Source organism: Capricornis sumatraensis, chromosome 16 (assembly GCF_032405125.1).
Source record: "Capricornis sumatraensis isolate serow.1 chromosome 16, serow.2, whole genome shotgun sequence".
Lineage (NCBI taxonomy): Eukaryota > Metazoa > Chordata > Mammalia > Artiodactyla > Bovidae > Capricornis > Capricornis sumatraensis.
Genome location: NC_091084.1, coordinates 80626895 through 80640000, shown reverse-complemented (window position 1 = coordinate 80640000; position 13106 = coordinate 80626895). Strand labels below are relative to the sequence as shown.

General features: G+C 58.7%; 2 protein-coding genes across 3 annotated transcripts in view; one reads left to right on the top strand and one right to left on the bottom strand.

Annotated features, from left to right (window-relative positions):
- P2RX3 (purinergic receptor P2X 3) overlaps positions 1-1275 on the bottom strand; it is a 32850-nt gene extending 31575 nt beyond the window's left edge. Inside the window, exon 1 of the mRNA XM_068988977.1 lies at positions 1157-1275. Coding sequence (XP_068845078.1) covers positions 1157-1275 — 119 coding nt within the window. The remainder of the gene's footprint in view (positions 1-1156) is intronic.
- A 1963-nt stretch (positions 1276-3238) lies between these two features.
- On the top strand, positions 3239-12941 carry SSRP1 (structure specific recognition protein 1). Of its 2 annotated transcripts, none has more exons than XM_068988300.1 (17): positions 3239-3295; positions 3728-3850; positions 4261-4446; positions 5081-5186; positions 5462-5652; positions 5738-5968; positions 6164-6198; positions 6293-6421; positions 6629-6850; positions 7829-7901; positions 8289-8427; positions 8509-8554; positions 10412-10541; positions 10952-11122; positions 11269-11357; positions 12044-12230; positions 12478-12941. In XM_068988300.1, exons 2-17 carry the CDS (start codon positions 3797-3799, stop codon positions 12547-12549), a joined length of 2061 nt encoding a protein of 686 aa, XP_068844401.1. In that variant the 5' UTR covers positions 3239-3295; positions 3728-3796; the 3' UTR covers positions 12550-12941. The 2 variants fall into 2 exon arrangements, with proteins under 2 accessions (XP_068844401.1, XP_068844400.1); XM_068988299.1 differs by having other exon boundaries at positions 6095-6198.
- Positions 12942-13106: the final 165 nt, after the last annotated feature.

The window sequence follows — 13106 nt, the reverse complement described above, 5'->3', positions numbered from 1 at the left end:
GAGCTGCTAAAAATTTCCTTCATCCACGTCCACCCATCTCTCCACGCGCTACTCCGGCCTGGCGGGCCAGCAGGTCCACTCCCACGGCCCCAGCCCTCACGCACATGGGCCTCCTTTGACCTCCCTGCATGAAATCCTGACGGTCATGGGTGGCTTTCTGTCCCCCACATGCAGACTCGTTGTATCAAGGAACAGCATGAGGCTAGAGACCGAATGCCAGGAAAAAAGAACAGACTTCCGAGGTTTCTGTCCCGCTTTCCTGATTCGAATGACCACGAGAAGGACAGAACCTGTGTTTCCCCCCCGGCCATTGTCTGTTTCATGAACCTTTGTGAATACATGTGTGTACGTGTGTGCGTTGTGTACCTGCAAGAGGTGGGGGCCAAGAAGGGGTGTTCGGACCTTCCTGGCTCTTAAGCAACTCCCAGGGTGGATTCTAGGGCATGAAGTCAGGTGGACGTAGGGCATTGATGTTCTCTGACAGAGGGGAGTATTTCTGGTCCTTGGGGGGGGCGGTCCCCATGTCATGCTCAGGAAAGCCTCCTTTCTCTGCAGTAAATCTTTCCTTGAGGGGTGTTTGCACTCGTTTCTGCCCACCGCCCGCCCCCCCACAGGGGCAGGGTCCCCCACTCCAACGCCACCCCCCCCGGTCCTGCAGTCAGAGATCGAGGGCTCCTCTTCCACGTTCTTGCAGCATCTTGCCCAGCCCGCCCCTTCTCTGAGCCCTCTCCACCATCCACCTGGTCAACCTGTCGCCGACTCCCTTGTCTCATTGCCTTCCCCTGGCTCCCTCATCTTTCCGAGACCCCTGAAGAGTTGACTGAAGGCAATGGGTCTGTTCTCTGGCTGGGGCTGGGGCTGGGGGAGACGAGAGAGGGAAGGGGAGATGGTGGAAGGGCAAGAGCCCCCCTCCTCAGGGTGATGGCCACGGTCCAGCTCTGGAGGGTTTAGTGGGAAAAAGAACTCCCCAATGACGGCAGCGGAGGCCAGTGCCTGGGACAGGTCCCCACAGATGAGGCTGCTGCCCCCCAAAAGGGGAGACACTTAGGCAGCTGGGCAGCAACGCTGAGGGCAGGCGGGGGAGGACGGGACTCAGGGCAGCCCTCGGGGTTGCTAGGACTTCAGGTTTCTAGGTCCTGGGGGGCCAGAGACTCACCCCACGAAGTAGGAGATGATGAGAAGCTGAACCGCTCGGTTGATGATCCCAATGGTCCAGCTCTTCACGACCACCGACTTGGTGGTCTCGTAGGTGAAGAAATCTGAGACGCAGTTCATGCTGAGAGAATGACCCCTAAGGAGAGACCCGATGGTGGTCTCAGGACGGAGGGGTCATCCGGATGGAGGCTGGGAGGGGGAGCGGCTTAGAGGGGGCTTGAGGAGCCTGTTCCTTTAAGTCAGGCAACCCTAGCTCGGGGCTCAGCCTCTCTCTGCTCTCCACCCTCTGGGCTGCCAAGAGTCCAAGGCCAGGGTGGGGGACCCCCTTTTTGTTGGTCTCCACCCCACTCTCCTGTGATGTCACGGCAGGGGTGGGGTCTCCAATCCCAGGCTCCTGATTGCTTGGGATGCAGCTGGCTGGGGCCCTCTGGGACTTAGGCTTTATCTGCACTCTGTCTACTGCTTCGGTTCTGTTCTCTTGTGCCGCGTCTCCATCCCAGCTCACCAGCTGCTCCACGCTCTCCTGAAAGCCCCTGGCAATACCCCACCCCACCCACCTAGCAGCCTGCTTGAGCTGAGTTCATTCCTGTCTTCCTACAGCGCTCAATTCCCCTTTCCAAGAGCTGCCATCAACAGCATGGGTTGGGGGAGGGGTGGTCTCCTGAACCTCTCTCCTGGTCTCACGGGAGAGGGTAACTAAAGAGTCGCTTGGTTTCTATTTCCTGTTCACCCGGCAGCGGCTGGACTTCTACCTCCAGCATTGCATTGTAACGCTGGGTGTTTTTTGGGGGTTGTTTTACTGTCTGTCAGTGTATTTATCCGAATCATCTGTTTAATTACACGCTCCTGGAAGCTTGGAGCTGTTTCCATCTTGCTTGCTAGTTTCCTCAAATCCTACCACCGTGTTGGAGCTCAATGCATGTTTATTGAATCTAGCTGAATTTATGTTGCTAGAGAGTGTGGGAACAGCCATCACCCAGAGGGTAAAGCCATGAGTTCAGGGAACAATGGTGCGCTTACATTGCCTCTTGTCCCAGAATCAAGGCTACTGGTGGAACTGCAGGTCAGACTGTCAGAGAAATGTTCAACATTCTGCCCTTATGTCTCCATGCACGACACATATCGTCAGTCATTCTGAATGTAGAGTCACGGTGAGGATGACAGAGGAGAGCTAGACCGTGGTACGTAAATCTGTCTTCAGCTCTGTTGCCAACTGAGACCCCAGGGCTACTCCCTTAAGGGCCTGTTTTCCCCATCTGCAAAAAGAGGTTGGAGCGGAGAAACCCAGACATCTCTCCTAAGTCCGGCCGCCTCTGATTTTGCAAGATGCACCCTAGGACTCTAGAAGGTGGGGGTGTGGGGGTGGCTGGCTTCCGCAGTGCCAGGGTGATAGGCTTTCAAAGCAGCTGTGGCTCCGTGATTAACTTGACACCAGCGCTTGAACTTGGCATGGCCGCTGGCCAGCCCCTTCCAGGCAATTCACAACTTGCAGGGGCTGCTGGAAGTTTCGGGGGTGCAGCGAGCTCATTTGCAAAAGGACCCGGTCCTCTCTGGACAGGGGAGGGCGGTGCAGTCACAGTGACATCAACGCCTGCATTCTCCTAGAAGCCAGTGGGAGGGGGCACTTCTCTTCACAACTCCTCCAATCTTTTCCTTCTTGGGTCAGACTCCTTTCTGCTTCGCAGAAACCACTATTGTATAGGAGACACACGCGCTGATTGCAAGGGCCACGCGCTTCGGGGCACAGTCTGATAAAAACACTACGCAAATTCTCTTTTGAAAAGCCCAGACGTCTTTAGCGTTTAAGGGGCCCCGAATTTCCGGGCCCGAGGATCGGGGGCAGCGCCGGGGGGGGGGGGGGGCGGGCGGGTCCGGGGTCAGCGGTGGCGCGGGAGGGCGGGGCCCGGCGCGCCCCGCGGGTCCTCCGGCGCCGCGGGCGCTCTAGCCGGCCGCCTCTTGGGCGGCGCCTCTCTAGCCGGCCGCCGTCTCTGTGGCCAGCGCTTCCGGTGGCGGGACGCGGGGCCGCGCACGCGGGAAGAGCCTGCCCAGCGCCCCTGCCCGCCCCCCGCCCGCGCCGTCCCCCCGCCCCGGCGCGCCTACCGCCCGGGCGCCGGCGGCCGCGAGGCTCCGGCCCGAGGAGGTGGGTGGTCGCCGGCCGCGTGCAGGGCGCGGGCCCGGCTCCCCCGCGGGGTGCGCGCGGTGGGCCGGCCCGCGTTGGAGGCGGCCGGCCGCGAGCGAGTCCATTTTGGGGGGCGGGGGAGCTACGGGTCTGGGGGCGCTGGGGGGCCCTGCGGGGGCGCCTCGCGCGCTGAGTCGGCCGGCCCCGGGGGGCTGCGCTGCTCGGTGCCGCGGCGCCCGGTGCAGCGCCCAGGGAGGGTGTCGGGTGTGTGTGGGGGGTGTTTCAGCACTTCTTGGGGCAGGCCCGGCACCCCCAAGGAATGGGCCCGGCACCCCAGGACTGGGCCCGGGCCCCCGGGCGGAGGAGATAGGACGCATGCCCGGCGAAACGGGCCCATCCGGGGGCACCGTGAGCGGCTGTCCTTCCTACCACCTCTCTCCCTCTCGAATCCAGATCCCCAGCGCGCCCTCCATCTGCGCGCACACCCAGGAGTTTCGGTGGTACCAACAGGGCTAGGTCAGCATGGCAGAAACTCTGGAGTTCAACGACGTGTATCAGGAGGTGAAGGGCTCCATGGTGAGAAGGGCCCCGCGGAGGGAGGGGAGTGGACCTGCAGGGCCACTGATCATGCCCATGCTCTGAATGGGCATGCTGGTTTGGAAAAGGGGTCAGAGTACCCGTGTGTGCCTTGGGTTCCCCCCAGCTGAGAAGCGGTACCCAGGGAAAGGACCAGAATCAGGTCCGCTTGAAGGGCCCCACAGCTGCTATACCCAGTCCGGGAGCCTGGAAACTCTGAGACCCTGCAAGGGTTGTGGATGCCTGAGCCAGGATTAGAGCCCGAGGGTCCTAGCGGGCTTGTCGCCCTCAGCGCTCCCCCCGGCTGCTGCTGTGGATGTCAGGCGGGCCCAGACGGGGCGCCGGGTGGGACTGACCCTGGGCTGCTGCGCTGCGGCATCCCCACACATTTGGGCCTGTTTCCCCCACAGAATGATGGTCGGCTGAGGCTGAGCCGCCAGGGCATCATCTTTAAGAACAGTAAGACGGGCAAAGTGGACAACATCCAGGCCGGGGAGCTGACCGAAGGCATCTGGCGCCGGGTGGCTCTGGGCCACGGGCTTAAACTGCTGACGAAGAATGGCCACGTCTATAAGTACGATGGCTTCCGGGAGTCGGTGAGACGCCCTGTTGCCATCGCCCCCTCTTGACTGTGTATCTCCTTTAGTTCTAACGCTCTAGACCGACAGTTACCCCTTCTTCTGGTAACTGCGGTCGCTGGTTTGGGCGCCTCACAGCAGGACCAGTGAAGCCATTAAGCAGTCAACGTTCAGTTCTGGGTCAGTCTCAGGACTTTTCTTTGTGGCCTAACTCCAGAAGTTTTTCTACTGTTTTGATTTTTTTTTTTTGGTGGCTTCTCTCTGTTGTCTTTATCCAGGTTCTGGGTCTTACGTGATGCTTTAGTTTGGGTTTTGTTTTTCCATTGTGACCTGCGTGCATTCAAAACTACTTCATTTTCGTTTCCATTTTCGCTAAAGCAGTACCCGTACAAACTCAGAAGAGACATTGCGAGACCCCTAACTGGGAATGTCAGCCCCTTACTGTATTCCTCCCCCAGGCTGAGAAATAACCCAGAAATAACCTCTTCCAACAGTCTTTTACACAGTTTTATAGCTGTGATTAAGTCAGCAAGGATTTCTGATACAAGGTATACTGGGACAGCTTCTCAGAAACAGATAATCCCAGAACGTTCAAGTTTGTGTTCAGGCCATCAGGAGTTTACTGGGCTGGTTCTCTTTCCCCTCCCTACAGGAGTTTGAGAAACTCTCTGATTTCTTCAAAACTCACTATCGCCTGGAGCTAATGGAGAAGGACCTGTGTGTGAAGGGTTGGAACTGGGGAACTGTGAAGTTTGGTGGTGAGTCCTGCGGGAGGTTGAGTTTTCGGGGAGGAGGAAAGATGGAAGATTTCTCCCTTTGACTCGTCTTGCTCTCTCTCTGCCACTGCCTCTGATCGCCTGTCCGTTTGTAAATGACTGTGTGTTTATCGAGGACCAGCGGCGTATTAGAGGGTCTGGGAGAAACAGACAGCCCCCGGGCCCTCTCCGTAGGGAAGCTGCAGTCTGGTGGGAGCGCAGTTTACGCTGAGCCAGGGGAAGAGCCTGTGGATGGGTCGTCCGCCTTTTCCCCACAGGGCAGCTGCTTTCCTTCGACATTGGCGACCAGCCAGTCTTCGAGATCCCTCTCAGCAACGTGTCTCAGTGCACCACCGGCAAGAACGAGGTGACGCTGGAGTTCCACCAGAACGATGACGCGGAGGTCTCCCTCATGGAGGTGCGCTTCTACGTGCCGCCCACCCAGGAGGACGGCGTGGACCCCGTCGAGGTGAGGCTTTCCGCGGTGCTGAGCGGGCCCCGATAACCCCGCAGCCAGCTCCCAGCGGCTCCATGACCCGCGTGTGCTTCGGCAGGCCTTCGCCCAGAACGTGCTGTCGAAGGCGGACGTGATCCAGGCCACTGGAGACGCCATCTGCATCTTCCGGGAGCTGCAGTGTCTGACGCCCCGAGGCCGCTACGACATCCGCATCTACCCCACCTTCCTGCACCTGCACGGCAAGACCTTCGACTATAAGATCCCCTACACCACGGTGCTGCGGCTCTTCCTGCTGCCCCACAAGGACCAGCGCCAGATGTTCTTCGTGGTAAGCTGGAACCCCTGGGGCCCGCTGGGTCCTTGGGAGGCAGAGGTCGCCCACGTCCGTCTAGTTCACCTGCTGGTCCTCCGAGCCCTGGCTGGTGCTGAACCCGGTCGGTCCTTACCCCCGCAGATCAGCCTGGACCCTCCCATCAAGCAGGGTCAGACTCGCTACCACTTCCTCATCCTGCTTTTCTCCAAGGACGAGGACATCTCCCTGACGCTCAACATGAACGAGTGAGTGAGGCTGTCCCCCGCCTGAGCAGGGGCAGGCGTGTGGGCAGGCAGGCGGAAGCCCGCAGCGACCCCGCCCGCCTCTTGCTGTCCTCAGGGAGGAGGTGGAGAAGCGCTTCGAGGGGCGGCTCACCAAGAACATGTCAGGATCCCTCTACGAGATGGTCAGCCGGGTCATGAAAGCGCTGGTGAACCGCAAGATCACGGTCCCGGGCAACTTCCAAGGGTGAGCGTGCCCGCCTGGGCTGCTGCCTGCCATGGGGGGGTGGGGAGGTGCGCTCCCAGGTGAGCCCCTGCTGGGAACGCCGCCCCGTGGGGCCCTGGGTGGGCGGTCGCTGGAGGGGGCAGCCCCCCTGAGGCTTACACACCGGGGGGCTTGGGGCATGCTGCCCAGGCGGCTGCCCAGGCGGCACTGACCGCGCCCCCTCCCCAGGCACTCGGGGGCCCAGTGCATCACCTGCTCCTACAAGGCCAGCTCGGGGCTGTTGTACCCCCTGGAGCGGGGCTTCATCTACGTCCACAAGCCGCCCGTGCACATCCGCTTCGACGAGATCTCCTTTGTCAACTTCGCCCGCGGGACCACCACCACGCGTTCCTTTGACTTTGAAATTGAGACCAAGCAGGGCACCCAGTACACCTTCAGCAGCATTGAGAGGTGAGCGCCTCTGCCCAGCCCTCCCGGGCACCCTGGCCCTGACCCAGCCGCCTCCACTGGGTGGCCCGGCCTCTCCAGGCCGTCGACTCCTCTGATGTGTCGAGCCTTGAGCAGTTTCTCTTCTGCTGCCTGGAACTTGGCCTTCTCTATTGGGGTGCTTAGCCTTCGGCAGCCGCTGTATTGCTTGCTTTCTGTACTTAAAAAAATCTGAGTGTCGTGTGTGTTTGGTACTAGTCCTCCTCCTCTCCCCGCACAATGGAAATGCTGTCTCCTCCTTTCCTTGAATGATCTCCATGCCCGAGAACACAGCAGCTGTTCACTGAATGCTGGCTGGGGGCTACATGTTTCACAGACACATTTACAGTCAACCTTCATAACAGCCTGAGAAGGCTGGGTTGCTGCTGCTGCTAAGTCGCTTCAGTCGTGTCCGACTCTGTGCAACCCCGTAGACGGCAGCCCACCAGGCTCCCCTGTCCCTGGGGTTCTCCAGGCAAGAATGTTGGAGTGGGTTGCCATTTCCTTCTCCAATGCATGAAAGTGAAAAGTGAAAGTGAAGTCGTTCAGTCGTGTCCGACTCCTAGCGATCCCATGGACTGCAGCCCACCAGCCTCCTCTGCCCATAGGATTCTCCAGGCAGGAGTACTGGAGTGGGGTGCCATTGCCTTCTCCAGAAGGCTGGGTTGCAGACTAGCAGAACGCCCAGCCTGCCTCCCCGCTGCTAGTGCGTGTTGGTGGACAGGCACACACTCCTTCCTGTGTTTTCTTCCCCTGAAATCTTAAGATCCTGTAAGTTTTCAAGACCAGCGTCTGACTCTTCTCTGCCTATTGTCCGCCGGGGGTCTCTGAGATCCCGGGTGTGATTGAGCTGTCGAGGGTTTGGGCCCCTCGGTCCGTGCGGCCCCTGGGGGGTGTCGAGACAGCCCACAGCCCACCCCGTGTCGGACCTGCCCACTGGGTAACGGGCCCCTCTCCTCTCAGGGAGGAGTACGGCAAGCTGTTCGACTTTGTCAACGCCAAGAAGCTCAACATCAAAAACCGAGGGCTGAAAGAGGTACCTGGGCGTGCTTGGGAGGAGCCTTGCCTGTTCTGTCGGGGAAGGGGCTGGGGTTGGCGTGGCTTCTTTTTCACTCTCTCTTCTCTTCTCGCCTTTGTAGAAAAAAGAGGTGCGTGAGACCCTCCCCCTCCGGGTACAGGTTTCCTGGCATGACCTTAGAGCAGGCTCCGCAGTCCCCCAGGGGCCCCCCGCGGGCCGGGCGCGGGAGGGGCTTGGACTAACCGGGTTGGCAGGGAGTCGGGCAGACGCTCTGCGCTGAGCTGTGTGTGGACACGCGGTCCCGGGGCTCCAGGCGCGGTTGCTCCGAGCTACTCACAGGCATGGGGACGGCTTCCGCGGGCGCGGGTCGGTGGGCTGGCCCTGAGCCGCACGCCCGCCCTGCAGGGCATGAACCCCAACTACGACGAATACGCCGATTCGGACGAAGACCAGCACGACGCCTACCTGGAGCGGATGAAGGAGGAAGGCAAGATCCGCGAGGAGAACGCCAACGACAGCAGCGACGACTCGGGAGAGGAGACTGGTGGGTGGCCTGGCGGGGGGGCGGGGCGGGGTCCCGAGGGTAGGGGTGGGCAGAGCTCACGCGGCCTGTGCTCTTTTTCAGATGAGTCCTTCAACCCGGGTGAAGAGGAGGAGGACGTCGCAGAGGAGTGAGTCGTGGGTCTACTCGGCGGGGTGAGGGTGGCCCATAAGCTTCAGGGACTGGAATACCTCTGGGCGTTCCCAAGTCCCGGAGCTACCTACCGACCGAGGGTAGAAAAGCGACCACTGTTGAAGTGATACAGGGACACGTTTTAAAGTTGTCAGGATGCTTTGTAAGTGCAAAGCATCTCCTGAAACCAGAAAAGGACAGTGGAGAATGGGGGTAGGGGCAGAGCTTGCCCGCTTCCCAGCTGCGGTCCTCGGGTCAGGCGGTGCATCTCTGTGTCTTCTCTGTGAGATGGTAGTGTCCATCACTACTTTAAAAAAACTTTATTTATTTTTATTTTTGGCCGGGCTGGGTGTTCGTCGCTGGGTGCAGGCTTTCTCTGGTTGCGGCGAGCAGGGGCTGCTCTCTGCTCTCGGGGTGTGGGCTTTTCACTGCAGTGGTCTGTCTTGTTTTGGAGCAGGGGCTCTAGGGTGCAAGGGGCTTCAGGAATTGTGACTCACGGGGCTTAGCTGCTCTGCAGCGTGTTGGAATCTTCCCAGAGCAGGGATCAAACCTGTGTCCCACTGGGAAGTTCCTCTATCGAGACTCTCGATTGCCGATGTCAGAAATATGACTCAAACTGATTTTCGCGTAAGAGTGAGTTTTATTAGGTCATGTAACCAGAGAGTCTGGTGATAGAATTGGGCTCAGGCACCTGAATCCAAAGGCTTCCCAGGTGGCTCAGACGGACCTGAGCCTGTCTGAAGAATCCGCCTGCAATTCGGGAGTTACGGGTTCCATCCCTGGGTGGGGACAATTTCCTGGAGAAGGGGATGGCAGCCCACTCCAGTATTCTTGCCTGGAAAAATCCCATGGACAGAGGAGACACAACTTAGCGACTACACCACCACCACCACCACGACTGAATCCAGGTGCTCGGAAGTTGAGGGGAATATTAGTTTTTACTTCTGATTTCCTTATTTTTAGATGGGAGCATGCATTGCTAAATGACCCTGAGCAGCACGGGGCAGGCAAAGTCCTCTGGGTTAACACTCAGAAGCGCTGCTGTTTTCAGAGCAGTGGTGGGTGGTGTGCTTGCCTCCCCTTCCTGAGTCTGAGTTCTGAGCTGTGCTCTGATGAACTAAGAGTTAAGCCATGCACCACCACCCCCCCCACCCCACTTAGAGCCTGTGGCTGGGGTGGGCTCCCCCTGAATGGGGCTGGGTGGTTCCCAACAGGGAATTGGAGTTCTCTTGTTCCAAAAGAATTAGCAAAGGTTGAGCAGAAAAAAGAAAAAGAGAAAACTCGGCTGGAGCACACTAGTTCTGCTTGCTACGTACTTGGGAAGGTCAGTGAGCAAATGCTTGTGAACATGTCTTGGAAACGGCTCCGCACTGTGATGCAGGTGTAAGGGGGCTCCATCTTCTGAAGAGCTGAGCACGTGTGTTGGAGGGGACCGCTTAGGGGAACTGGGTTGGACTGAAGGTGGCCCCCCCCACTTTTTACATGGTAGCTCATTATCTCTTCATCAGAGAAGACTGCAGGGTTAAAACAGTTAGCTCAGAAGAAGCGGTGAAGTGGACCTGGGGCGTTTTCTGGGCAAGATGAGACCGCGGCTTCGTCTCCAGGGGTGTGGGGTCTGGGTTAGGCCGTGACCCAAGAAAGCTGCAGAGGCCCCCCGTGTTGATGGACTCAAGGAGGAAACTGCTGCCAAGGCCCGGGGGCGGACCAGGTGGTTGAAGGCACGTCAGCAAGAGGAGGCCGCGCGCCACAGCCCTGCTCCGCCTCTGCTCTCTGGGCAGGAGTCTTTGGGCTCGCTGTCCTGTCCTAAGCTGGTGGGGGGCTCTCCTCTCTCTCTGAGCCCCGCTGTCCTTGACAGGTTTGACAGCAACGCCTCCGCCAGCTCCTCCAGTAACGAGGGTGACAGTGACCGGGAAGAGAAGAAACGGAAGCAGCTTAAGAAGGCCAAGATGGCCAAGGACCGCAAGAGCCGCAAGAAGCCCCTGGAGGTGCAGACTCTGCCGGGCGGTGGGGGGCGGCCATCCTCTTTCAGTCTTTCTGTAGCACCCCCCAGTAGGGCCTGTGGACTGGTGCTGCTGGGCCTAGTTTTGTAACCACTGGCGCTGGCCTTGAGGAGGAGCCTGGAGAATTTTCAGTATGGCCCTTGAGACAATTAGCGTCTGGGAGATCCAAATTAGGAGCAGGTTTCTGTCCTTGGAGCTCAAGGAGAGGGTTCCGTGTGAGCTCAGGCTGGGGTGCTGAGGTCATGGTCTCCATCCTTGGCGGCTCTCCGTCTAGCCTGGCTGCGCAGTCTTTTCTCCATTGTGTCCCTCTAAGAAGGAAGTCCAGGTCATCTCTTGGGGAGAACGTGGAGCTTTGTGGGCAGTAGGTGGCTGATGGCCTCTGGGTTCCTACACAGGTAAAGAAGGGCAAGGACCCCAACGCCCCCAAGAGGCCCATGTCCGCCTACATGCTGTGGCTAAATGCCAGCCGGGAGAAGATCAAGTCGGACCATCCGGGCATCAGCGTCACGGACCTCTCCAAGAAGGCGGGCGAGATCTGGAAGGGAATGTCCAAGGAGAAGAAGGAGGCAAGGAGCCGCGGACACACAGCGTCGGACCCTGGGACCTGACGGAGGCGGGCGGGCCCAGGGCTACGGTTCTGTGCAGGTTTTGCCTGCATCGGGCCAGGGGTCTAATTTTTTTGTTTGTTTTTTTCATTCCTTGTGTGACACAGGAGTGGGATCGCAAGGCTGAGGAGGCCAGGCGGGAGTATGAAAAAGCCATGAAGGAATACGAAGGCGGCCGTGGAGAGCCCTCCAAGAGGTGAGAGCTGGGGACAGAATGACCGAGGAGCTGCTTTTCTGGCAGGTACTTCTGCAGTTCCAGGTTGAGAATTGGAGTGTTAACAGGCATGCTTCTGACTGCAGTAGGGCAGTGCTGCTCAGATTGGGGTAGGCAGTTGCCCAGGTATGGGGAATGGGCTAGAGGCTTTCTGAAAGTAACTTGGATAAATACGGCTCATTTTCCTAAGAGCCACGTTTTCCTTCAATTTTATTTCAAGGTGTGGGGGAGATTAACACTAGTTGTTATGGAGCATAACTCACATGCAGTTTTAAAGGTAAAGTAACAAGCATTAGAAGACCCCTTAGAGACGGAAACGGTGACGTGCCCCAGTACTCTTGCCTGGGAAATGCCATGGACAGAGGAGCCTGGTGGGCTACAGTCAGCGGGCTCTCAGAAGAGTGGGACACGACTTAGTGACTCAACAACAACAGACGTTAAGCAAGTTTTGCATATGGGGCTGCTTCAGGCTGTAGCCCCTGATCCTTCCGGTGATTCAGTTATGATGAGCTCCCCTGGGGCGCTTGGGGCTGACGCGCCTGGCTGTGTACGTGAGCTGGGCAGTGTGGCTGGGATTGGGAAAGGCCCTGGGAAAGCCAGGAGAGGTTCGGCCCTGATGATGTGGGGAACCCAAGGGCCCAGCACCCACTTCCCTCTTGCTCACCTAGGGATAAGTCCAAGAAGAAGAAGAAAGTCAAAGTGAAGACAGAGAAGAAATCCACGCCCTCCCGGGGCTCATCGTCGAAGTCTTCATCAAGGCAGCTGAGCGAGAGCTTCAAGAGCAAGGAGTTTGTGTCCAGTGATGAGAGCTCTTCCGGAGAAAACAAGAGCAAAAAGAAGAGAAGGCGGAGTGAGGTGCGGCTGGGCTTGGGGGGCCGTGGGGCCTGGAAGGGTGGGGGCCACTGGGCTGGTGGCGGGACAGACAGACGCTCCTGGACGGAGGGGTAACGAAGGGGAGTGGGTGGGTGGAATCTGTGCTTCTGAAGGCTTAACACGGGTGCAGGGAGCGGGTAGCCAAGTGGGGGTCCTTCCTTGAAAAGTGGCTGCGGGGGAGGGTGGCCTGGACTCTACTTCTCCCCTGTAAGAGAGCTTTGGCTTTCAGGACTCTGAAGAAGAGGAACTAGCCAGTACTCCCCCCAGCTCGGAAGACTCAGCATCAGGATCTGATGAATAGAGAGGACGATTGTGTCTCCTGGGGCTTGCCCCGTCCCAGCCCCAGTCTCCCCACCCGTGTTTTGGTACCTGTTTTCTCCTATGAAATGCAATCCTTGGGTTCTGTGCCATCTGAACAAGCTTTCCCGCTAGCCTGCACTTCCCTGGGGCCGCACGGGAGGCGTCTCACCCTGCGGCTTCAGAAAGTGGCTGTTTATAATCTGGGGAGACATCCGGTGGGGGCCAGGGCAGGGCTGGATCCCACCGCGCCCCCTGCCTTCCCGCCCTTTGGGGTATAGCTGCTGCTTGTCCTCTACAAGTTGCCGCAGGCAGGGGTCCTGTGAGGGCAGGTCTGTAGCTCCTAACTGGGGCCTATTTCTACTTTTATTTTGTATTTCTGGTCTGTGGAAAATGAACATTTAATAAAGGGAACTGACTTTGGAAATCGGCCTTAGGCCTTCTCTCTCCCCCTGCTGTATGGCTCTCACTCTTGGTGTCGACTGCACTCTGACCCTTCAGCTGGGAAGCCAGTCTCCAGGTACAGCCTGTGCTGTTCCCGGCTGGACAAGCCTTGGTTTC

Excerpts from the sequence above, each read along its gene's own strand:
- SSRP1 (XM_068988299.1), top strand. The coding sequence starts at position 3,797 with ATGGCAGAAACTCTGGAGTTCAACGACGTGTATCAGGAGGTGAAGGGC. Across the intron at positions 5,969-6,094 it reads AGCGCCAGATGTTCTTCGTG|ATCAGCCTGGACCCTCCCAT; the intron begins GTAAGCTGGAAC and ends TTACCCCCGCAG. Across the intron at positions 10,542-10,951 it reads GCCGCAAGAAGCCCCTGGAG|GTAAAGAAGGGCAAGGACCC; the intron begins GTGCAGACTCTG and ends GTTCCTACACAG.